Raw genomic sequence first — 27,045 nt, forward strand, 5'->3', positions numbered from 1 at the left:
CGTCACATTTTAGTTCTAAAAGTAATGTGTAGGATGAGCATTGGCAAAAAAAAATCCTCATTTTACAATTTTCTTTTTACAGGGCATGGATGAATCGGAAGAACGGGATGAGCAGGGTGGAGAGATGGTGCACAATGGGCCATTGGATACTGATCAGGATAAGGGCAAGGACAGGGAGAGGGAGAATGATAGGGAGAGGGAGAAGGACATGGAGACGGAGAAGAACATGGAGAGGGAGAAGGACATGGAGACGGAGAAGAACATGGAGAGGGAGAAGGACATGGAGACGGAGAAGAACATGGAGAGGAAGAAGGACAGGGAGAGGGAGAAGGATAGGGAGAGGAAGAAGGACAGGGAGAGGGACAAGGACAGGGAGAGGTACAAGGACAAGGACAGGGAGAGGGACAAGGACAGGGAGAGGGACAAGGACAGGGAGAGGGACAAGGACAGGGAGAGGGACAAGGCCAGGGAGAGGGACAAGGACAGGGAGAGAGTGAAGGACAGAGAGAGCGACAAGGACAGGGACATAAAGAAGGACAAGGAAAGAGCCACGGACAACGATAAAGGTAGGGACAGGGAAAAAAGCAGGTTCAAGGAGCGAGACAAAGACAAAGAGAGGGACAGGTACAAGGAGAGAGAAAAAGAGAGGGAGAGGCACAAGAACAAGGAAAAAGAGACAATCAAGGAAAGGGAGAAGGACAGAGTGAGAGACAAGCATCGAGAGCAAGGCAAGCATCACAAACCGGACCAACATAGAAACCGCCAGCGGGATCAAAGTCACCCTCGCAAGCAAGAGCCAAGAAAAGAAGACAGATATTTGGATAAACCAAAGAGAGACAAAAAGGTGCAATAGTGTAAAAAATATCTTAAATATCTGCTTCTTTAAAAAAATATATTTTATGCATACATTTTATACAATTCACTGTATGAGATATTTATTCACACACACACAAAAAAAAAATACTTTATATATGTGTATGTACATACATGTACATACATGTGTGTATGGAGATGTCTGATTTTAGATCAGAAAATGTGACAAGGTTGTTTGGTCAGTAAGGAACTTTCTTTGGAAGATGATGCTTTTTTGTATTTGCAAATAGAAAATGTTTTCATTGGAAAACACATGCGCACAGACACACACACACACACACACACACACACACACACACACACACACACACACACACACACACACACACACTACCATGTTGTTCATGAAGCATCAGTTCTACTATAAAAGGCTAGGGTTATATTACTGGATGAGTCACCACTCCAATGCAGGACACTCGACTCAGGGTGCAGGAATTCGTTATTTGTCCAGGGTGCTGGTGATACCTCGCATACTCTTTGTGTAACACAACGTGGGATCGCTAACGTCCACCAGTTAATGCTGGCAGACAGGACTCCCAGGGACGGCACACACATTGATGCCTTGTCCTGCATGCGAAACACCAAGGTGACGGTTTATAGCTGGGCCGGGATTCGAACCCGGGCTAGACAGCTCAGAGGGGAGTGCACATACTTCCTGCCTCCTGTCATGTTTCAGTTCTTCTTTGTTCGTATTGTTACAGACGCGGTGGTGGATGTTGGTTTACCGAGCGGTTTGGTATGACCACGTCTGCACAAGTTACCCGATTATACTCGAACGTTGCCGAGTCGCGCTACGCTAGGTCAATAAAGGAAAAGGACACCACGGCTGGGTTTCAAATGACACGACACCAAGGGTTCAGTTCTCAAGACCTCCGGAGGAGGTTATATTAAGGCGGAAGGTTAGATTACAACTACAAGAGGGACATCATAGAAAGACAGGCACTTAGACACACTTATCTTATTCCCAACAGACGACAGATAAACGGGACAAAAGGCTGACTCACACGGGGATTGATGGCAAGGAAAGGCAGGCAGTCGATGGCTCCAGGTGCACCTGGGCTCAGGGCAGGATCGACCCGGTCCGGTCTAGAGATGCGGGGAGGTCGCAGCGCTCGGAGGTAGTGACTTGCTCTTCTTCAAGCTGGGGGCGCATCTGACGTCACGTCCGGTACGTGGCCGCGTATATCCGGCGGGGAGTGACACGCCCTCGGCTCGTTAGCTCCGCCCCAGATGGAATCGGCACGTTGCTTCTCATTGGGTGCGTGCGGGGGGGGGGGGTTACCGGCTCCGCCCTTGACGAGGGGCTGACAAGGAGCCCCTTCGTGGTAACCCCGTCGGAGCGCATCGTCAATGGCGGCTAACCGAGCCGGTGTGAGGACGCACACTCCCCCGCGCAGCGCCGTTGTTGTAGTTGTTGTTGTAATTGTTGTTGTAGTTGTAGTTGTAGTTGTTGTTGTTGTTGTTGTTGTTTGGGGAAGAAGACGGGAGGAGGCATGGGAAGGTCCTAAACTCACTACTGGTGCCATATAATCACATTCTGGTGCAACGAAGAGTCAGAATTAATGGAAACGAGTCCTTAACTGACAGAGACTAAGAATAACTAGCAAGATGTCCGAAAGTTGTCTACGTGAGATGCGGTGGACCTGGGCACGACATTTAATGGGGGAAAAAGGGGAAGGTCGGTTCTACAGAGTGTTATTTACAGGCAATGGGACTAGGGAATGGGGGATTGGGGATAGTTGGGGAGTATTGGGGAAATAGGGGAATATTTACAAGCGGATATGGAGGCCAAATTCCATATTCGCAACATTGCACCCTTCTCTACCCTCGGGGCGTCCCGACCCGATAAATTTTTACCTAGTTTAGTGTGGCACTCAGATGTAGTTCCCACTACTATTAACTCTACCCTGAGTGCGACAGTTTTACAGATATTCACAAATGAGTAAATATGTCCCCCTGCGACGTTGCACCCTTCTCCTCTCAGAAACACACCCACAGGATAACCGAATCCGGAAAGAATTCGCAAACTAAACATACAGCCGGTAGGGAGCATTATTTACAAGACTACGCTGCTATTTACACTACGATCCAGGACCTGTTTTTTTGGAGGGACACATGCAGATGTTATGCATAGAGAGAGCACGCATGCCAGCATCGATACACCAACCCACGAGTGCTCTGTGGCCTACGGCCTTTAATAATGTGCAGAGCACCCCTTCCCAGCACGAAAAGCACCACCCCCTCACACAGTCAGCACCATCCGGTGCACCAATAAAATGTTTAGTGATCATTGTGTGGTGTCGCAGCCGGCCGATGTTCTGCCGCTGGTCTTGCCTTCGTGTGGTGCACTTGGCCTTCTTGCCTCTTTCAAAAATAAAGAAAGGCGCCAACCGCGTCCATTTCTATATTGTGGCCGTCAGGGGGCCAACTATTAGTGGTTCACCTGTTTGGCATAGGTGCCACGTTGACCCAGAGGTCCATCAATGGGTGGTGCTTGGCCGCAAAAGAACTGCGGTCCATTGTGGGTGGCCACAAACATTGCGGTCCATATGGTGTATCGATCCCAGCAGCAAGCAGCGAAAGTGCAGGCCCACAACTGCGGCGCCAGCACCTCTCTCTCCTCTCTCTCTACCCCAAAGCCAGATCCTCGGAGGTGGGAGACAAAAGAAAAGACAAGTGAGTAAGGTGGTAAGGGCGCAAAAGTGCACGCAATGCAAGGTAATGCACACTGGGGGCACATGGGAACCAGGTGAGACAGGTACGTTCCTACCGTACGCCCCCCCCCCCCCCCCACCAGGTAACCTACATGGCCCCTCCCTTACCCCTTACTGTATCCACAAAACACAACACTACCCATAAACATCTACTTTACAAATCAACAAACATCCCTACTGTCTTCCCCGTTCCTCCCATAAACCAAATTCGTCTTCTCTCCCTCCTAACCAATCAAATTTGCCATTTTCAACTCTCATCAAAATTTGCCATCTCCAACTGAACATCAAAATTTGCCATTACCAATTCATCATCAGTCCCTCCTAGGGAGGGAGAGATGGAATCACCCCAATGTCTCATCCACGTCGTGATGCGTCTCACAAATCCAACAGCAATTCTCATTTCTGCAACACAAACAAAGAAAACACAGGTGTGGAGTCATCATCATCACCACAGGTAAGTGGCTGCGTATGGTGCGACAGGTTCATCAATCCTAACTATTTCCTAAATGACTTTAACAACTTTACACTACCCGGGGTCTTTCTCCGGCCAAACCATTGGCCCTCTTACACTATGGGTTCTAAAAACCAATTCCCATTGGCCAAACTGTGGTGCTTTTCAATTTGGGGTCTCACTCCCCCGATTCATCTCCCGGTGCCCTCGCACAATTTCTGGGCTGTGGCGTGTACCTCTCCCAGTGGGTCTACCCACCTGCACACCTCCACCACTGCAGTTGCCTCCGAGCTTACCTGCTCCTCACCCTAACCTAACTACCTGGGGAAGGCCCTCTGGCGCTCTCCCCACTCGGTGCCCTCCCTGGCACTGGGCTACCCGGGTCCGTCCTCCGGATCCTCGGGCCCCATCCACAACTCTACCGGCTCCCAGAGCCCACCTGCGGCCTCACCTGGCCGACATCCTCACAGTGGTGGAGTGCCCAACCAACTACACACACTAACAGGCTACACGCCCAGCCATTTCCACTACACTAATGCACCCATTCACAACACCATTCTGCAACCGCACCACAGATGCCAATATCCTACCACAATTTACCTGTACCCTCTACCTAACACTTACACTACCCGCCCCGGGTACTCGTGAAAGGGGTCCACTCTTCCCCATCCACACCTTCGCACCATGCACACCACTCCGTACCACTTACTCCAACTCTCTCCACACACCTGTACCTGCACACCTGTGCTCTCACACCTGGTGCCACCTGCACCCTTCTCTCCCCAAGCGCATTCGCGCTGATCCACACACTCACTACTCACACACTGCTCCACACACCTGTCCAGTTGCACACCTGTGCAATCACTCCTGTTCAATTCTCACACACACGGCATCATCTCAGCTAACTACTCCCTTCTGAAACTTGCGCTTCCCAGTCGTCCCTTTAAACTATTGCGCTCCCTCGTCATTATCATCCACACTAATCTACCTGCGTCCCCACTACAGGTATCAGTCACTATCTAACCTTAACGTCACCTAATGTCATCTTCTAGGTCCCTACACACATATAACCTAACCCACCCGGGCTAGTTTTCACTGCCATACACCCCATAAGCTATTGCGCATTTGCCCCCCACCTGGGAAGGGTGGCAGGGATGCCAGCCTTACCCACCGGGCCCATCGCTCACTACCAATTTTGCACATCAAATTTCCACAAATCAAAAATTTGCCAATCACTACCCATCATCTGCCAATCACTACTGCCAATCCCTTGCCAATCATCAAATTTTGTTTTTCTCTAATTTTGGGTCCAAAACACTAACCTCATCACCCAGTCTACTCACTAATGCCTCTCGGTGCGCCAATTCCTGTCCAAAGCCCGGCTTCGTAAAGCCGAGCAATGAATGCGGGTGGTTTGGTGCCAGCGGCTGGATACGTCCCGCATTCGGTGCAGGGACGGGGGCTTACCCGGGCCGAGATCCCACGCACCATCTCGGCGTGGAGCCATCCAATGTCCCGATCTCGACCTGCCGGACTGCCTCAACAAAAAGTGGTCGCCATGACGACCCTTTCTATCGGGCTGCCCGCTCCGCCTAGTGGAGCACGGACGCGGCCGTTCAAAGCGAGGCCCAGCACGCACCGAGGGCCCGATTCGGCTATAAGTCGTTCTAAACTCTACCCCGTCTAACGTCGATGCTTCACCTGGACGCTTACACCCCGCAGCCCGTTCCTTGCTCACACATCCAGCCGTTTCCATGCTCCTCGTACCTTTCCTTACACACCCAGGTACACCCATTCCACTCACAGCCTTGGTCACACACCTGACCACCGAACACTTTGGCACACATTCGTTGGTAGCACACCTCACCAATACACCGCTTCGCGCCCCCTCCTCTGTCACCTCCTCTGTGACAATCACAGGTGTGCTCTCATTCGCACACCCCACCACGTGCCTCACCACCAACTCCAGCGTGCATTCCCACTCACGCTCTACCATTCCAGGTGTGCATCCTGCCATCCCAGGTGTACATCCTCGCCCACCTGTCACAACCAACTCACTCTCCTTGTCACTCTCACTACTCTCACCTCCATTCTTGACAGCGCACTCACCCTTACTCTTGACAGCGCACTCTTTCCTCCTGCACCTGTCCGTCACACACCTTTCTTGCGCACACTCTTGCGCACACTCTCCCATCACACCCTCTGTAACACTCACCACACCACGCTTCCATGTGCTCCCTCGCACACGCGCTACGACCGACTCACTCTCGCCAGCACCCTCACTCCTTGGCACGCACTTTTTCCTCACACACCCCAGAGTCGGACTTTCTCGCACACCTCCTCTTTCGCACACCAGACCTGTCGCACACTTCACCAACGGCCTCTCACGAACACCCGGGTCTATCTCGACCCCCAAGCTTCTTAAATCCCCTGGCGCATCATACGCACGACCATATTGGTCACCACTTACACCGGGTCCTCTTCCTCTTCGCTTCTCCTCCATCACCTGCGAATCCCTCATCCGGTTAATGAGCACATCATCACGATCCGAACACAGACTTTGGACCAATTCTTTTACTTCCTCCTTTATCTCTTTCTTATCCTCTCTCCGTCGCTTCTTAATTTCGCTCACCCCTTCTTCCACTTCTTCTAATTTTTGCTTCACCTCCTTCATCTCTTCGTGCGCCCCTTTAAGTTCTTCCTCTAACTCCACTTTATTTTTTTCTATGTGCTCCCGCACCTCCCGCTCTTTAACCTCCATCACCTCTACCACCTTGTCCATTTTCCTCGTCAGGTCCTCATGTACCGTCTGACACTCTTTTTTAATTACCCCTACGTCCTTTTTCATCTCCTTCTGTGTCGATTTTACACCCTCTATTACCGCTGTGTTCTTCTTTACCTGGTCTCCCAACTCCTTTTGTCCCACTGTCAGTTGTTCTACTCCCAGCGTCAACTCCTCTATACCCCCCTTGCAGTTTTACAGTCCCCTTTCTCACCTCCGTCTCCATGCGCTCCTTACAGTGCCTCACCTCCTCGCGCACTCCTCCGACCTCCTCACTCACTCCTCTTCTGATCTCCTCTCCCATCACTTGCATCTCCTGCCCAGATGCCACCCTCATCTGCTCCATTTCCTCCCTGTGAGCATCCAGTTTGGTTTCTACCCCCATTCTGACCCCCTCTATCTGCTGCTCCATTTGTTTAACTTCCCTTTCCGCTTGGTCCCTCATGTCCCTCAATTTGCCTTCCATACTGTTTTCTAACCCTATTAACCCATTTCTCACTCCCTCTATCTGATTCTCCTGGGCAGCCATTCTATTTTCTACCCCCATTAACCCATGTTTCACCCCTTCTATCCCATTGTCTAACCCCTCTAATTTCTTGTCTAATCCCTCACCGGTACCCCTCGCTTCGTCCCTCATTACCCCCATTTGGTTTCCCATTACCCCCAATTGCTCATTCTGAGCCTCCATCCGGTTCCCCATTACCCCCATTTGGCCCCCCAAGTCATTCCTCAGGTCTTCACTTGTCTGGACCATGAGCGCCTTTATTTGTTCCATAAATAGGCCCCAATCCATCGGCGGCGCTGCTACGGTCGCGGGCGCGGTGACCAGCGAGGCGCCATTTTGTGCGTTTGCTACCCTCGCTGCTTCGCTCTCCTCACGTCCCTCAATTTGGTCCTGGACCGACCCTGTCTCACTCTCCACTACCGGACCCCAGCCGACTTGGTCTGCCATAGCGCGACTTTCAAAATTCGGGTTTTTATTTCCGTATAACAAAATCAAATTTCGCCGTTATAATTTCGTCGAGCGCAGTAAACGCGCTCCGGATCGATTCTACCTCCCAAAGTTTGGGCCTAACAAATTTAGTCCCGGGTCCGAATTCCACTCCTCGACACCAATTGTTACAGACGCGGTGGTGGATGTTGGTTTACCGAGCGGTTTGGTATGACCACGTCTGCACAAGTTACCCGATTATACTCGAACGTTGCCGAGTCGCGCTACGCTAGGTCAATAAAGGAAAAGGACACCACGGCTGGGTTTCAAATGACACGACACCAAGGGTTCAGTTCTCAAGACCTCCGGAGGAGGTTATATTAAGGCGGAAGGTTAGATTACAACTACAAGAGGGACATCATAGAAAGACAGGCACTTAGACACACTTATCTTATTCCCAACAGACGACAGATAAACGGGACAAAAGGCTGACTCACACGGGGATTGATGGCAAGGAAAGGCAGGCAGTCGATGGCTCCAGGTGCACCTGGGCTCAGGGCAGGATCGACCCGGTCCGGTCTAGAGATGCGGGGAGGTCTCAGCGCTCGGAGGTAGTGACTTGCTCTTCTTCAAGCTGGGGGCGCATCTGACGTCACGTCCGGTACGTGGCCGCGTATATCCGGCGGGGAGTGACACGCCCTCGGCTCGTTAGCTCCGCCCCAGATGGAATCGGCACGTTGCTTCTCATTGGGTGCGTGCGGGGGGGGGGGGGGGGGGGTTACCGGCTCCGCCCTTGACGAGGGGCTGACAAGGAGCCCCTTCGTGGTAACCCCGTCGGAGCGCATCGTCAATGGCGGCTAACCGAGCCGGTGTGAGGACGCACACTCCCCCGCGCAGCGCCGTTGTTGTAGTTGTTGTTGTAATTGTTGTTGTAGTTGTAGTTGTAGTTGTTGTTGTTGTTGTTGTTTGGGGAAGAAGACGGGAGGAGGCATGGGAAGGTCCTAAACTCACTACTGGTGCCATATAATCACATTCTGGTGCAACGAAGAGTCAGAATTAATGGAAACGAGTCCTTAACTGACATAGACTAAGAATAACTAGCAAGATGTCCGAAAGTTGTCTACGTGAGATGCGGTGGACCTGGGCACGACATTTAATGGGGGAAAAAGGGGAAGGTCGGTTCTACAGAGTGTTATTTACAGGCAATGGGACTAGGGAATGGGGGATTGGGGATAGTTGGGGAGTATTGGGGAAATAGGGGAATATTTACAAGCGGATATGGAGGCCAAATTCCATATTCGCAACAGTATGCAGCACAAGTTGGGTAATATCATTGGCTGACGATGTGGCTGTGCGGCTGATGCAGTGCCCTCTACTGGTTATGGTAGAAATTTGTAATATGTTCACGGTGCCGGTGATATAGCTCGCCTTCTCTTTGCGAAGGACACTGTGGGATCTTTAACGTTGACGTCCACCAAATACCCTGCTGGCAGACAGGACGCCTGTTTAACGTCCACCGGAGGAACGGTACACACATTGATGCCTTGTCCTGCATGCAAAACACCAATATGGCAGTTTATAGCTGGGCTGAGATTCAAACCTGGGCTAGACAACTCAGATGCGTGTGTGCATACCTCCTATCATCCTAATGTAGTATCTTTATTTGAAATAACAAATAAACAAATAACTTTTGAGGAAACTTTGTGGCAGCAGAAAGTCACTCTAAACTTCCCACTGTAAACAACAACACAACAACAACGTGCATTTTAAGGCCATTTTCCCTGCTAGAGCGGGGGTTAGCCTTGCGGTCCCCATGACAATCTTCTCCATTTTGCCCTATTTTCTGCATCTCCCCTTGTTAACCCCTTGCCCGCATTTCTTCTTCCACCATCTTTCGCCAAGTCTTTCTCGGTCTTCCCCGTCCTTTACTTCCTTATACATTCATTTCCATCACTCTTCTCAACCAGTCACTTTCATCCTTCCTCAACACATGACCAAACCATCTCAACCTGTTCCTCTTCACAGCATCAATCACAGGCTCTATTCCCATCATTTTTCGCAGTTCATCATTTGCCTTCCTCTCTCTCAACGATACTCCGCACATCCATCGAACCATTCGCATTTCCACCCTTTCCAACCTTCGTTGCTGCTCTACGTTCATTACCCATGTCTCGCTCCCATAAATCATAACACTTCTCACACATGCAGCATACACCTTTCCCTTCAGCATCAACGACACTCCCCTCCTCATCAGCACGCCACTCAGTTCCCGAAACTACTTCCATGCACATCTCACTCGAGCAACCGTTGCCGAGTCTGATCCACCTTCTCCATTCAGCATGTCTCAGAGGTAGCAAAATGTTTTCACACCTTCCAGCTTCACGCCGTCTCCAAGATCCAACTCAACATTTCCTCCATCTGCAGCTCCCTCTGTGCACACCTTACATTTGAATGTAGCTGCCACACTGGTTAATAACCCTCTCAGGCCACTACATTTTTGATGAACCCACTCAGCACACATTGTACATTGAATGGAGTTCACTCCGACACCCTTCCTGCACACAGCACAGGGCCACTTCCAAGTTCTTTCCACCTCACCACATGCTTTACCACTTGCCATCACCTTCGTCTTTCCGATATTCACCTTCAGACCTTTTGTCTCCATACATTCCTTCCACTTGTTCATCTTTTCCTTCAGTCCATCCATACTTTCCGCAATCAACACCAGATCATCTGCATACAACAACTCCCACGGTAAACCCTCCTTTACGTTCTGAGCCAGCACCTCCATCACAGCTACAAATAGTAGGGGACTTAGTACCGACCCCTGATGCACTCCCACCTTCACCTCAAACTCACCACTGTTCACGTCCTTCGTCCTTACAGCTGTGCGCGCTCCTTTGTGCATTGCCATCACTACTCTGATCAACCATTCCTCCACTCCTAACTTCCTCATTGCCCATGTCAATACTTTGCGTGGAACCCTATCGAATGTTTTCTCCAGATCAACCAACCCAAGAAACAACTTCTTCCTCTTCTCCATGTACTTCTCCTGCAACTGCCTCACAATAAAAAGAGCGTCTGTCATTCCTCTTCCTGGCATAAATCCAAACTGCATTTCGTCGATCTTCACTTTCTTCCTTATCCTCCTCTCCAACACCCTTTCCAATACCTTCATTCCATGCTCCAATAACTTTATCGCTCGGTACGAGCCACACTCCAGAGGGTCACCTTTCCCCTTGTATAGAGGGATGAGGGTACTCAGTTCCCAATCCACTGGAATGCAGCCTTCTTTCACCACCAGATTACAGATCTCTGTCATTCTCTTCACACCCCAACTTCCTGCTGCCTTCAACATATCTCCCACAACTCCCGTCGGCCCTCCCGCTTTTCTACTCTTCATTGCTTTTATCGTTGAAAACAAAACAAACAACAATTGCTTCATTGCTGGTAATTCCCTGTTTGTCGTTGAAGGCGGCAAAAAGGGTTGGCGTCAGGAAGGGCATCCGGCCGTAAAACATTGCTTCAAAAAGGGGACCAAAAAACAACAACTACCACGGTCCCCGAAAAGGCCAACCCCCGCTTTGCGGGGAAAAATGGCCTCTAAACGGTGGTTTTATTGCTTTTATCGCTTCCTCAACTTCCTCCTCAGTTATCTTCTCTGCCGGTCCTAAAACTGGGTTACTCTCTATGTTGCCACCCCATTCATTCTGTGTATTCAACAGCATTTCCATATATCTTTTCCATCTTCATTTAATTCCATCTGGGTCCACAACGATTTGTCCCACTTCATCCTTCAAGCAACTCACCCCCATCACATCACACCTCTCTTTCGCTATCTGCTTTGCAATCCTGAATACTGCTCTCTGACCCTCTTCCGAATCCAAGCGTTCTCTGAACATTTTCCTACATGCCTCCTGCGCCTTTGCTACCTCTTTCTTTGCAGCCTTCTTGGCTGCCTTATAACTTTCATGCTCTGCTGTTTCTGCTCCTGTACCCTTCGCCTTCTGCCACTCCTTGAACTTCTTCCTCTTCTCGTCAATCCTCTTTCCAACTTCATCATCCCACCACCATGTTTCTGAGTGCCTCGGTGGCCCTTTTGTCCATCCACATACCTCACCAATGGCTCCCAACAGACTAGCTTTCATTGACATCCAACCACTTTGAAGCTCAACCACATCATCCTCGACCCTACTCAGCCTCTCTTTTAATGCCTCCCTTACTGTCACCTCTTTCAACCTCCACACCTTCATTCTCGGTTGGTACTTCACCCGCCGAGCTCTCCTCGCACCTTTCACCCTTATGTCGCAGACAACCAAGTGGTGCTGTAAAACAGCCTCCTCCCCCGGGATCACCTTTGTGTCCCGGAGGTGCCCCCTATCTCGCCTACGCACCATCAGGTAGTCAACGGTTGTCGTCGACCCACCTGATGTGTATGTAACAAGTTTATTATCCTCTTTCTGGAACTGAGTATTACAAATCAACAAATCAGCTCCATCAGCAAACTCCAAAATCCTTTCACCTTCTCCATTTCTCACACCATATCCGTAACCCCCATGAACTCCCTCAAAACCATCCATACTCCTTTCCATTTGTCCATTTAGGTCTCCTCCTACCACAACAACTTCCTCATCTTTCACGTTTTCCATCAGCTTCTCTATCGCACACCAGAACTTGTCCTTCTCTTCATCGCTCCGACGAACCTGCGGAGCATATCCCGAGATGATGTTCACCAAGAGCTTTCCAATCATCATTTTCACCATCATCAACCTATCACTCACTCTAGTCACACTCACCACACTGTCTACAAACTCCTCAGAAAACAGGACACCAACACCATTCACGCCCTCCTGGCACCCTTGCCACACAAACTTGTATTTCTGTCCCTGCCTACCCTTCACCATTCTCACACCACTTCCCTTCCATCTCGTCTCTTGCACACAACATATGTCCACTCTTCTTCTGACCAATACTTCCACCACTTCTCCTGATCTCCCTGTCATTGTCCCTACATTCCATGTCCCAAACCTCAGAAACCGATCTCCACTTCGGGCTGTACACTGCCCATATGTAGTTGTAATTGTCATGGTTCTCTTTTTGAGGCAATTTTTTTTTATGGCCGGATGCCCTTCCTGACGCAAACTTCCCACTGTAAAATAGGAAAGAAATTCAAATTGGCCAAGAACAGTCACACACAGAAGTGAAAAATGTTGAAACCATAATGAGGAGATACCAGAGTTGGAAAAACAACGATTTGAAATTCCCACCGTCAAATTGCAGGTCACATGGTGGAAAATTCCGCCTCCCTCGCTGTGGTCAAGTCAACATGCCAGTTTGCTATTGCTTGCAATATTCCATTGTGCTAACAGTTATAAGGTTAAGTTAAAAATGCTTTAAAAAGAAACTAATGTTTTATTCTGTCTTTGTTAAGGAATCGGAAGTTGCGGGAAAAAGAGCAGAAGAAAGAGTTAACGAGGTCCAGGAGAAGCAGCAGGAAACGGAGGTTTGCCTTATTGTGTTTTCACTTATGTCCCATACAATGTTGTGCCAGGCTTTTTGTAAGAGCTTGTACATATATTACACGCAGGACAAAGATATAAATAGACAGTGGACAAACCGCAGTAGTGTATCGGATTTCAAACTGGGATTGCAGCAACATGACCTGTGTGCTCAGAACAGGAACATGAAAAGCATGAACTCCAAACCGGCTAAGCCAGCATTTTCCGACCTGGGGGAAATTTTAGGATTCCAGGGGGGAAAACCTATTCCAAGGGAAATACAACATTAGCATTCGTGTAATATTGTGCTTTAGTGAATAAATCTCAAATCTTTAATTATTTTGTTCTTCGACTTTTTACTTAACATAAACATTTATAACATCGTCGGTAAATAAAAATTGATATACAATAAAAAAAAATTATAAAATTTATATGTGTAAGTGTGTATGTCTGTGTGTGTGTAGGTTTATTTTTTATTTATTTTTTTGTATACTGAATCGAGGCTCGTGAAAGCTGACATTTATTTCACAAACAAATCAACCAGACAAACAAAATATATAAAAAGAGGGAGCGGAAGACAAGATGGGGAGAGAAGGGGAAGCACACAACCACAACATTTGAGAGCAGGGAGATGTGTGGGAGGGAGAGGGCTTGGGGGGAGGAGGCGTGGGAAGGGGGGGGGGGGGGGGGAGAGGTATAAAACACAAGGGGACCAAAGACTTCCAGGACAGAAGTTGGTATTTAAAAAAAAAAAAAAAGTCTAGGGTTTTGGGTGAAATTAGCGGGGGTAGAAAAGATCAAGGTTTTGGATGGGGGAAGATAAGAGAAGGTGGTGAACAGCTGTTTTAAAGACCTGGAGGGTGGAGTGGGATTGAAGAGAGTGAGGGAGTTTGTTCCAGAGGCGGGAGAAAAGGGGAATGAAGGAGTGAAGGTGAGCAGAAAGTCTTGATTTTGGCAGTTTGACCATAAGAGGGTTGCAGGCAGATCTTGTGCGACCTGTAGGAATATTTGCGGGACAGAGCCCAGAGAGAGCTGGGGGGGCAAGGCCAGAGAGGAGTCGGTAGAAGATGGAAAGACCACCAACCTGCCTGCAGTGAGTAAGTGAAAGGCCCTCGGAGTTATGTTATTTATTATGTTATTTATGTTATTAAGCGAATAAATTTTGTGTTTTCGCTACTTTTTTCCTTGTTCATATATATATAAGGGGGGGGGGGGGAGGGGTGGGGGAAAATCCGGACGGTTGAACTGGTTGAAGGGGGAAACGACAAAAAAAGGTTTGGAACCACTGGGCTAAGCCATATTACTTTCTTTTCTACGTTACAAGCCACCATTTAGGCTTGATTATTATTTCTTATTTGCACATATGAATGGATATTGTTTCGTGTGTTACATGCTTCGGAGTCTGTACTTCAGGACAGGATACCAAGACCTCCGACTGCGAAGGGGCATCGTCGCCGACAGTCTACTCACGAAGGCAAGTACTGGTCTCATGACTGCATCATAATGTCCATCGATGACAAACCACACAGCTTCAGTTTGGTAGTAGTCATGATCCCACCTTGCCTTTGTGGGCTTTTCATTGACATTTCCAATTATTAACTTGCTTTCTTTCGTTGCACTGCTCTATTCCCATTTCCATTGATATTGTAGCAATCTCCTTCTCTCTAGCGGGTGCTCTGAGAACACTGGAAATAAACTCCCAAGATGCCAAGCAAAGGGGTTAACTTAAACAACAAAGCCCCAAGTGGTGGCTCGGGAAAACCTAAAAATCTTCAATTTCCTTGCACAAGCCAAGAAGCTTACTTGCTTGTGCCTGCTGGCAATTTGTTTGTGCGCAGACGAGTAGACGATCCATATCCACAGGAATGATAAATTGGTTTAATAAAAACTTGAAGAAGAAAACAGGAAAGAGGGCAAAATAAACCTCAACAACAAAATTGAAGAAGAAGAGGGTGTCCAGATCGGAAAATAAATCAGGTTGATAACAATTAAAATTGTCAGGATAATCTACCTTAGCCTAGCCTTATTGACGACAGGTTCTCTGAAGGGATAATCGGACACTCAGAGGGAGAACAGGGTTAGAAGATACGGGGACGCCAACATAAACAAGCATTTTGAGTATTGCGCTGCAATACATGTCCCCTACCGGCAGTCTGTCGTCTGGAAAACTGTTGGGGAAATTCCCAAAGTTCAAAGTGCCGTAACTTTGTCAAAAATGATCGAAACGTCGTGAAGTTCGAACTTGATCTGTAACTTATCATGAGGAAACATGTACCAAGTTTGAAATCATTAGCATTAAGAGTTTAGAAAAAAAGTCCGGAAAGCTGTTCTTTGCGTGACGGACTGACGGACTGACAAACGGAGGCACGGAGTGCAAACCTATAGTCCCCTCTGGTGTACACCGGTAGGGGACTAATAAGAAGATTGGGTCAGATCTGGAGGAACCGAGCAAAGAGCCCTCACCTAGATTGAATGAGAGAAGCAGGCTGTGATTTCCCCCATACACGACATGCCACGAGGCGGGTCTCCGGCCCATCCGGACAAACTCAGTGTTGGTGACCCCGGATTCTCAGGACTGGTCGATTCCTCCTTCTACCAGGTGGTCCAAAGAACTCCAGCGACATAACTCGTGCTCCTCACACTCCCAGTCCTCAGCACGGACTCTGCACAGACTTCTCCCAGGAAGGTCGCAGCTATCAACTGAACTTTCCCCTCAGTCACTCGGTTCAAATCCGTCCCTTGTGATTGGCACATCAGGCATGCTCATTGGCTGACCAGCTCGACTACGCCGTCGATTTGTCCTATTAAGCACGGCACATTGACCAGCCGACTCGAGAGCAATTGGTCTCTAGGCCCATGAGAAGAAAGATAAGATCAAAGGTTCTTAATCAATGAAATAAATGAGAAATAAAGCACATTTAACAGTGAAAAAATACAAGGGGTTCGAGGAGGCACAAGGCTCTGCTAACAATGTTTTGACTGGCAGACTTAATTTGTGGTTTACAGCATGTCAATAAACATGCTATTAGGATATAACTAATTAGCTAATTAACCCTTTAACCCAGAATTTCCCACCCTTTGGGAAATTTCCCCCTTGGGGGGAAATTTTAGGATTCCAGGGGGGAAACTTGTAGGTTTGTATGTATGTGGAGGAGTGTGTGGGTGTGTGTGTGTTGCTATATTTTTTATGTTATTTATTATGTTATTTATGTTATTGAGCGAATAAATTTTGTGTTTTGGCTACTTTTTTCCTTGTTCATATTTATATATATATATATATATATATATATATATATATATATATATATATAGGGGGGGGGGGAGGGGTGGGGGGAAATCTGATAAATCCTGATAAATCTGACACTCTTACGATGTCTCTCCGAAAAGACCGACTGGAAAACCCTCCCATCCACTTTCTGAATAATCCTCTCCAAGAAGTTCTGTCACTCAAGCTTTTGGGTCTCACTATCTGCCATGATCTTTCCTGGGAAAACCACATTTCAAATCTGGCCTCCAAAGCCAGTCGCCGACTGGGCATCCTCCGTCGTGCGAAGTCCTTCCTTGGCACACCTGAGCTCCTCACCACATACAAGGCTTTCATCCGCAGCTCTATGGAATACTGCTCTCCCCTCTGGTCTGGTGCTCCTGCCTCACACCGAGCTCGTCTTCACGCTGTTGAAACCAAAGCGTTCAGAATCATTGGAATCTCCCGCGATGAAGCTAACTCCAAGGGCCTTTCACTCACTCACCGCAGGCAGGTTGGTGGTCTTTCCGTATTCTACCGACTCCTCTCTGGCCTTGCCCCCCCAGTCCTCTCTGGGCTCTGTCCCCCAAATATTCCTACAGGTCGCACAATATCTGCTTGCAACCCTCTTATGGTTAAACTGCCAAAATCAAGACTTTCTGCTCACCTTCACTCCTTCATTCCTCTTTTCTCCCGCCTCTGGAACAAACTCCCTCACTCTCTTCAATCCCACTCCACCCTCCAGGTCTTTAAAACAGCTGTTCACCACCATCTCTTATCCTCCCCCATCCAAAACCTTGATCTTTTCTACCCCCGCTAATTTCGGTCCCCTTGTGTTTTATACCTCTCCCTCCTCCCCCCCTCCCCTTCCCACGCCTCCTGCCCCCAAGCCCTCTCCCTCCCACACTTCTCCCTGCTCTCAAATGTTGTGGTTGTGTGCTTCCCCTTCTCTCCCCATCTTGTCTTCCGCTCCCTCTTTTTGTATATTTTGTTTGTCTGGTTGATTTGTTTGTGAAATAAATGTTAGCTCTTTCACGAGCCTCGATTCAGTATACAAAAAAAAAACAAAAAAAAAAAAAAAAACCGGATGGTTGAACTGGTTGAAGGGGGAAACGACAGAAAAAAGGTTTGGAACCACTGCTTTAACCCTTAAGAGTCTATTTTCATTCATAAAATATTTCGAGGTTTCCCATTCTTTCTGAGATCTGACTATTCCCCATGGTTGCACATATTTAGTAGATGCTGGAAAGGCACAGGAAGATAAGGGGGAGCGCTACCTAAATGGAGATGTGCAGGCGAACAAGTCGAGCCGGTGAGTTTGTTGATGGATTACAGATGTTTGAAATCGATAAATGGGGATGAAATTGAGACTGGAATGTCAGTCGGTGACTGCAAAGGGAACTTGTAAATGGCTTTATTGCGGGGGTATTGGTTACAAAAGGTGCACTGTGCAAGGTGGAACACAAAACTATCCACTTTGCAACAACATGAGCCTTTTAAAACTTGGACTGTCAGGTATCGTGCCATTCATGGTCTCTAACGACATTCCTGATGATCATTATATGAAGGCCTGCTGTTTTTATTCCACCTAGGAGGTGCATGTCCCCATCTCAGCTCACGTTATTGAAGGCATTAATTGTGGACGTACATGATGTTTCGACATTAGGTTTGAAGTGTAAATGATGTTATATTTGTTCTAAAACACCCAAAGCCAGACCCGATTTGAGGTGTGCTCTCGTGTTTTCATGTGGATCGTTTAGCTTCGTTTTCACTGGCAAGACATGAATGTGATAAAGATATAAGACATGCTGTGACCAATATCCAGCCTTGGCGTCTCTCTATTAACAACGTCATGCTTGTGCCAGAGCCATGACGTGTCCCGGCAGTGCTCGGACCACCCCGTCACACGTCCGTCACTTGGATAGTGCTGAAGCATTGGGCCTGGAAAGGTGAGCAGCAAATCATGACAGATGATCTCCCTCGCTGCTGTATTTATCAGCCCAAATTGATTTTCACTGTCATTTAAAAAAAAAAAATTATGTTGGAGGCTCCAGGCATCCTCATCCCTCATCGATCCATCTATGTAGCCCTCATCGATGCCACGCCTTAAATAGAAGAGAATAAAAGTGTATGATGAAAAGTGTATGGTTTGTTTGCAAGAAAGAGATTAAGGCTAGCCCGGTAGCTGAAGTTTGAGTGAGACAGAAAGTAAGACCAGGAATCCTGACACGGAGAGTATAAGATGGTCCCGGGCACCACTATAACGCTCCAAAGTCAGGACGGTAGTACTAACCTGTGCGGTTGCTGTCTACAACCGACTACCTAAAAAAGGATACCAGTTTATTTATTTATTTATTTATATATATATATATATATATATATATATTTTTGTATACTGAATCGAGGCTCGTGAAAGAGCTAACATTTATTTCACAAACAAAACAAACAGACAAACAAAATATATAAAAAGAGTGAGCGGTAGACAAGATGGGGAGAGAAGGGGAAGCACACAAACACAACATTTGAGAGCAGGGACATCGGGAGATGTGTGGGAGGGAGAGGGCTTGGGGGGAGGAGGCGTGGGAATGGGGGTAGGGGGGTGGGAGAAGTATAAAACACAAGGACACTAAGGACTTCAATTTATTTGATCAATCTTGGACTTCATCTATCACTTCTTCAATGACTGGACTTCATCTTCATCTTCTTCTTCATCTAATTTATTTGTACTTCATCAATTTATTTGATTTAGTTGCTATTTATCTCTATTTATCAGGTTTGTGTTGATTTTCTGCAAACCAATAAAAATCTGACAGCTGTGAGGAGCGTTTCTTATGCAACGGTTTGAGTTATTGACGTGAGCTCATACAGGGAGCTCTGTTTAGTGCAAAGGCCTATAAAAGTCCAGTCATTGCATGCAGCTTAAAGTGGGCTCCCCAGCGGTCAATGAATTATATTACAACATTGATCTTTACCTTTTTCCACCCCTTCAGAATGTGAGAGGTTTTTGGTTTTTTTTTAGCTCATTATTTGAAAAAAAAACTTTTGAAACCCAACATTTTGTGTCGGAGATTTCATTGATTTCCTCATGTAAACAAATCGTTATTCAATCGGGCACAGTACCCTCAATATGGTTGCTCTTGAATGAAATGGCATGACCTCTTAACCTTTGTTACCGAGTTTGATGTTTGTAGGCCGACCTTGTATTTCATCCAGGACCGGTGGTGGAAAAGCGGTGACCAATGTGATTGAAGAGGGAGGGAACGTGGACGAGGACGAAGATGGGTTCCTGGTCACTGAGCTCCCTCCGCAACTGGATGCCGTCCCGCTAGATAAGCAGCACGTGAGTGATACTTTATATCTCATCCGTTAAACATTTTCTAACGAGCTTTCTTGTGCAAGATGTTTTGTTTAATCGCCCACATTAAACTGTCATCTGCAAGCACGTTCGTTCGGCTGGCAACATAAATAGCTGCTAAAAAGTGAGGTTTTTCTGTAGCTCGATGCTGGCAAGGTGCCGGAAGCAGAGAATATTTTGCAGCTCAAAGTTTCTGGGCATAGTATATTCTTCCACTTCACCACAGGGTTTCTTTTTGTATCAGGCACTGGGACCTGAGCCTTGCCAGCCCCAGGGGAATGTCTTGGCAAATTGCAAAACCCTCAGTGCAGCTTACCTCTTCCTGGTGCTGAAGCTGACTTTGTGCAGTAGCAATGCTACAATAGACAGCTTGGTTTAGAAGTTTCCATGCGGCATTCCAGAAGTTTGTTCAGATTAACCGACTCTGCAGTTTAATTTGCTCCTTCGCGCAAGTTACTTGGCTACACGTTCGAGAATGCATTCTCTTTTGCCTCGACTGGAATGAATGAATGAAGGAATGAGTTCAAAACCTTTCCAGGGCTTGTCAAAGCGGTCTCATGGCAAGCAATACTCCGATTGGTTTGCTATTGCCTTCCCAGTGGATAGTAGTTGGGGCACGAATTTGGAACTCGGCCATGGCGCCAGCCTGCTCTTTGCAAACGACACTGTGACATCTTTAATGTCCACCGTCAGCAGCCAATGTTGCAGACAGGACCTCAGGTTGACATCACATCTGACCGATGGTGCATTCATTGATGCTGCACCCTGTGTGTAAAACACAAGGTTAGGTCGGAAATCGAACTCAGGCTCGACAGTTGAAAGGTAAATGCTATTTCTAAGCTACCTCCATCAACCTGTTGGTTAGAATACCAGGGGTCAAGATGAAATCGGAAACTACACCAATGGTACTGTGATAAAGTACTACACATGAAAAACACCGATTGTTAAATTTTTGCCAAAAATTGCACTTCCGTTGCTGACCATGGGGAGGCACTGTGTCTTTGGTTACACCTTGCTTTGAAGATCACGATAATACACTCCTGTTTATGCTCAATCACCATTAGGAGAAAAATTAGTGTTTACCATCGCATTATAAGTTTATGCCACATGTGCATCTGGTGCTGTAGATAAATTCAACATTTCTACCACAACCTCTGTACATATCGCATGTGGTTTTCCAACCTGTGGGGTGCAGTGGGTGGGCTCCCCGTGAAGTTGGGGGCTGGAAAAAGAAGTCAAAGGTCAATCCAAAGAAATTCTCTCGAGCAAATGAAAATTTCTCATGTGTTTATTTGTATCAGTATTGTGTTTTGAGATCAGATAAATCGAGGGAAGAATTGGGATTCTTCAAAAGTTCAACCCAGATGTCAAATTCAGGGAGTTCAGGGTAAGGTGGCAACTTTAAAATGTTGTGGGCCACAGCTTTAGTGCTTTATTCTGGTGTATCACATTATTGTTTTTGCACAATTGGCATACACAGGCAAATCCGATGCTTTGTTCCTTTCTGTTTTCCAGACTGATTCCACATCAACTCTCGTTGAAGGAGAACAACATGGTAATGGTTTTATATTCCTTATTTCATCACATTTGGCAAACTAGGGAGATACCCGTGCTACGCACGGGTGGGAGGCCAGAAGCAAACAGGCAATGCAGATACGGCGAATGCTAAAGCATGAAAACAATAAATTCCACATTCCTGTAGCACCCTCAGTCGCACGTCAGACATGGACAGCAAGTTTGTGAATGACGTCCATGAAAAACGTACCAGTTCGCAAACAATCGGGTACGTTCACGTATAGAAACATTGATCGTGGGACCATGGCGAATCTGCATATGGCGATACGCGAAGTTCACGTTCAGAAAGTAGAAACCATCACGGCATGTCGTCATACACTTGAACTCGATATCTCTTTTTTCGTTCCAAACAACATAACTCCAATTAATCACAAAATAAACTTTTAACAACATTGTTAATGTTTCCTTCATTGTAAAAACTACCAAATCAACAGTTAAAAGGATTTTGAGCCGATAGGTGTTACGGCCTTTGCAAGATCGATGGAGACAGCAATCTGTTAGCGTATTCACCGCCCAAATAGCTATGTGGAATTCTCTCATGTAGGGATTAAATGTCATTTGAACTTTGGCCGAGGTCATTATTTACTTTTAATGATGTTTATATACGAATGATGTTTAATGATGTTTATATTGGTTTTGGGTCATCCTTTCCGCATATATCGTGGGATTGTAAGTTGGAGAGACGGCCGTGATGGCGGAGAGCGATTTGGAATTCTCTCAAGCAGGGATTCAACCCATGTCCTTATAAAAGGTTGGAGAGACTGCCGTGATGGCGGGGAGGGGGATGGAATTCTCTCAAGCAGGGATTCAACCCATGTCCTTATAAAAGGTCTTTGTCTGAGGTCACCGAGTTCGATCGGTGCAGCTGTTTATGCGGCACCCGGGAAAACAACATCGTCACAATGAAAACATCGTCACAATGAACGTTATGTGAATGCAAATGTTATGCGGGAGTCCAAACCTGAGCATACTGGAGACTAAAGCTGAAATTCGGAAAACTAAATAGCCTATTTTACTCCTGGAGATCCCAGGATTATCCACCCAAAATATCGTTGCGATCGGTTCAGCAGTTTTTACGTTACCTTCGAACGGACAGACAGACAGACAGATGGACGGACATTTGGTGAATTATAGTAAGATGCCAAGAGAAATATTGATAATTTATTTTCTGTTTTGATTAACATTTGCATGAGGCTCTAATTTGTCCAATGTGTAGTTTTCTTTAGTTTATTTATTTATTCATTGGAGACTTAGCTATTAAGGACTTTTGAAATTTACAGATTTATATAAATTCTTGCAAAAGTACCTGTTCCCACTGATGGGAAAAGTGTAAATTAATCTGTCAATTTAAATTATTTCATGGACTTTAAAAAGGTTAATTAGTTGCACTCCTGGTTTCATTCACAGGTAAAACTCTGAGTTACTTATACCACCCAATTCAAATTGGTGGTTCAACATCGGGAGGCAGAGGTTGGATTTGTTTCAAAAGAGAGTAAAATATCCTGCTTGAGAAATAAAATTTGGCATCAACATTATGCATACCCAAGTCGATGCAGGTTGTTATTATTCATCCAGTCAAATTAAAACAGTAAAATATTATAATTGAAAAAAGCTGGACTTGCTCGTCAGTAAAGCCGATGTTTCGGCGCGTGAATTCTCGTTTTCAAAGTGAATGTTGAGATTTGCCTGCATGCACAGCTTTTCAAATGCAGTGCGAGAACTGGCCGCTGTAAACGTGAGACAGACAAATGCATGGACAGACCACAGTCTGCATTATGTAATGGGCTTGCAGGGGTACCCGGCGTTGCCTGGTCTATTTTTTTGTGTGGGCCTAAAAGACTTCCCTACAGCCACTAAGGAATGGGATTAAGGATCATTTAATATTAATTTACACATGGCTACAAAGTCTTAGGTACTACAGAGTGATAAAAGAAATCCAACTTTTATTTTTCAATTTTTTTTATTTTTATTTTTTATTTTTGCCTAAAACACTCCCGCGCACTCAATGATGAACCTCTGAAAGTTTGACATATATTCATTCAGCCATCTCTGAGAAACATGGTGACACACACATACACAGACACAGAGACACATACAAATGGCTCTCATTTAGTATAAATAACATATTGTGACTTAAAATTTATATACAGTATATATTTCATCTCAGATACTTTGTAGATCCTACACTTTTTGTTTTGACTCTATGCTAAAGTTGAGACTGGGCCATTTATAATTGACTGGGCCATGACTGGGCCAATCCTGGATGCTAAAGTGTCTCTTGGTACAGCCTGGCCAGCCAGTTCTTGAAAGACTTGGATGGATAACCTTCTCTGTCAGACCCCACAAGAAGGTGGGATTAATTCGAGATATTAAAGAGGTGGTGGTAGTAGTAGTAGTAGTAGTAGTAGTAGTAGTAGTAGTAGTAGTAGTAGTAGTAGTAGTAGTAGTAGTAGTAGTGGTAGTAGAAGAAGAAGAAGAAGAATGCCAAATGGTCCATACAATGTTATACAAGGAACTTTGGTGCAGGAGGAGGCCATTCGGCCCATCCTACCAACACCAAATACCATCACTCATCCACACCCTTGACCATCATCCACACCCACTTCAGGTTCCCCTGTCTCTTGAAGATTTTTTTATTTCAAAAGGTTCCAAAATTATCAAAACCCCTTGCCCCCTTACCCCACCCCACAATGCTTTCTGCAGGAGGAAAGGCCATGGGTATTAATATTGAGCTTTGCAATGGTTATTGATATTATTCGAATTTAATAAAAATGAGACATGAGGCATTTTTTTTCTATATATAGTCGAGGCTCGTGGGAGAGCTGGTACTAGTAAACTGAACAGATCAGGACACAACAGGAAAAAAACAACAACAGAGAGGGAAGTGAAACACCAACAGCAGAGTTGAAGGCCAAGATGGAGAGAGACTTGGACAAACAATGGGTGTGTGTCGAAATGGTGGGCAGGAAGGGATGCATCTGGTAGAGAATATGGATACAGAAGGAAACTCTCAGGAGGGAAACTGAAAATTTGGAAGAAGGGATTAGGTTGGGGGTTAACGAGGGTAGAAAATATCATGGTTTTGCATTGGGAATGATCTGAGATGTTGGGGGACAGCTGTCTTGAAGACCTGGAGGGAAAAATGAAATTGAAGAGAATTGAAAGACGATCTTTTTCTACCCTTTGTTCTTACTATACAGGTGCGAGAAAGAGGAAGTATTAGTGGAGGTAATTAGGTAGTTACACCAGAAAAGGGTTGATGGTGGACCATGTGTGCCCTGCAGAAACCTGGGGGGTGAGGGGGGAGGAGAGGGGAGGGGACAAAGCTTGGAAACAGCAGAGGGTGCAAGACCAGAAAGGAGTTGGTAGAAGACAGAGAGACCATTGACTTGTCTGCGGTCGTGAAGTGATAGGCCCATAGACTCAGCTTCATCGCGGGAGATTCCAATGATCTTCAAGGCTCTTGAAATGATCTTGAAGAAGGATCTTGAAGGCCATGATCTTGGTTTCCATGGTGTCAAACTGAGCAAGATGTGAGGTGGGGGAGCCAGCCCAGAGGGGAGAGGAGTAGTCCATGAAGCTGCAGATGAAGGCCTTGTAGGTGGATCGGAGTTCCGGTGTGCCAAGGAAGGACTTTGTATGATGGAAAATGCCCAGTCGGTGGCTGGCTTCGGAGGCCAACTTTGAAATGTGGTTTGCCCAAGAAAGATCATAGCTGATAGTGAGACCCAGGATTTGGAGTGACGGAACTTCCTCAAAAGGATTGTAAAGAAAATAGATGGGGGTTATTGAAAATAGACAAAGTTAGCATCGCATTGCTCCGAAAAGAGACACTGAAATGTTTGCAGATAGAAGGACACACTGATCTCTTCTTTGGAAGAATTCGATAAACACATTGTGGCTCAATGAGTTACGTCATTAACCAGTTCACTCTTGTCTCTGCAGGTGGACTTGTGAAACAGATCCTGCAAACAAAAAAAGACTACGAAGCAGTGCATATGCCCTTGAAAGCAGGTGATAAGGTATTGATTGACTTTCACCCTTCTTTCGGGATTTTGAGCCATCACTGATTCATGGTAATTGAGCTTACAGCCATTAATTTTGTTTTTTACATCGCATGATGTTAAATGCTTTTCATTCTTTCATAGATCTGGCTTGGCCAGAAATGGGTGCTGGTCACTAAATGTCACCAATTTTGGACCAAGGAGTGTAAGAAAGATCAAAAACAATAACACATACATTTAAAGTACACCGCCCTCCATGCCAAAAAATAAATAACACCTCATCCAGCGAGCGACATTGCACCTTCGGCGCCCGGCAATACCGCCGTGCAGCACATGGAGACAGAATTGGGATGGAGCGGTGTACAATCATTGATTGATTAATTGATTAATTGCGTAATTAAATGAAATAAATAGTAATCGTAAAATAATTAGTTTGTTGACCAATTGGCTGATAGCATACCTAAATCACCAGTGTTTCATCCGAATCTGTAACTTTTTGAAAAATAATTAAATAATTCATTTATTGAGTAATTGTTTAATCAATAAATAATTAATGGATTAATAGATTAATCAATGAATCAAAAATACGCTTTATAGCCAACTCACTTGGTCACTATCATGTCTAAATATCAGCTCCCTAGCTGAAAAGTTGCCTGAGATATTGCCCAGATGAGAAAGAAAATAAATAAGTACTTAATGAATTGATAAAAAATTAAGTAATTAATGATTTAATTGATTAATCAAAAAATAAAAAGTAGTGTTTTCCAAAGCACTTGCTCACTATTTTCCCGAAATTTCAGCTTCCTATCTCAAAGGATGGCTGAGATATCGCCCGGACAAACAAACAAGAAAACAAACGGTGTGAAAACTGAGTACTCCCTATCGGCGTGCGTCATTGCCAGGCCCCGATGACGTCCTGCAATCGATCAGATCAATAATGATCATGCAAATGAATTTTAAAACGTAATTGTGAAATGCTTATAAATTACCATCGTCTATTACATCTTATTCTTCTTTCGTATGAGCACAAGGCCACGAGTAGCATCATTGGCTGAGGGTGCGACTGTGCCACTGATTCAACACAGTTTGAAGGTTAGGGCAGGAATTTGTAATTTGCTTATGGTGCCGTCGATAGCTTGCCTATTTTCGCAAAGGATACCATGGGATCTTTAATGTCCACCAACTAATGCGAGCAGATGGGATGCCCAGTTTAATGTCCATCCGAGGGATGGCACACACATTGATGAATCACCGTCCCTGCGGAATACCAGGGTACCAGTTTATAGCCTGGTTGGAACCCAGGCTGGACGGCTCATAGGTGACTGTCCGTACCTTTGGGCCACCCTGTCAGCCCGTGGATTACATGGATTGTATATTTGAGGCGTAATATTGACTGTCTTGTGGCTTATCGCGAATGAAGAAACTACCCTTTATTTGGAAACAAAATATCGTTGTATAATCAGGTTAGGGTTGGGTTAGGTTATGATTATGACATTTATTTTAAATTGAGTAACAATTCAAACTGCGATGAACGAGAAACAAAAAACTTCCAGCGAGACGCCAAATGGTTTGCTTAAAGTTTTTTTTTAATAAGTGCATTTTTGTAAAGTGGTATGAT

The 27,045-nt window shown here is 46.1% G+C and overlaps 1 protein-coding gene across 1 annotated transcript in view; it reads left to right on the plus strand.

Annotated features, from left to right (window-relative positions):
- The window catches only part of LOC137429953 (uncharacterized), a 45,363-nt gene extending 19,870 nt beyond the window's left edge, over positions 1 to 25,493 (plus strand). Inside the window, exons 7-14 of the mRNA XM_078769290.1 lie at positions 83 to 844; positions 13,183 to 13,254; positions 14,663 to 14,723; positions 17,730 to 17,805; positions 18,359 to 18,442; positions 19,707 to 19,833; positions 21,364 to 21,403; positions 25,369 to 25,493. Of these exons, the coding sequence (XP_078625416.1) occupies positions 83 to 844; positions 13,183 to 13,254; positions 14,663 to 14,723; positions 17,730 to 17,805; positions 18,359 to 18,442; positions 19,707 to 19,833; positions 21,364 to 21,403; positions 25,369 to 25,493 (1,347 nt within the window). The remainder of the gene's footprint in view (positions 1 to 82; positions 845 to 13,182; positions 13,255 to 14,662; positions 14,724 to 17,729; positions 17,806 to 18,358; positions 18,443 to 19,706; positions 19,834 to 21,363; positions 21,404 to 25,368) is intronic.
- Positions 25,494 to 27,045: the final 1,552 nt, after the last annotated feature.

This window comes from Myxine glutinosa, unplaced genomic scaffold, assembly GCF_964187855.1.
Source record: "Myxine glutinosa unplaced genomic scaffold, kmMyxGlut1.1 SCAFFOLD_1996, whole genome shotgun sequence".
Taxonomy (NCBI): Eukaryota; Metazoa; Chordata; class Myxini; order Myxiniformes; family Myxinidae; genus Myxine; species Myxine glutinosa.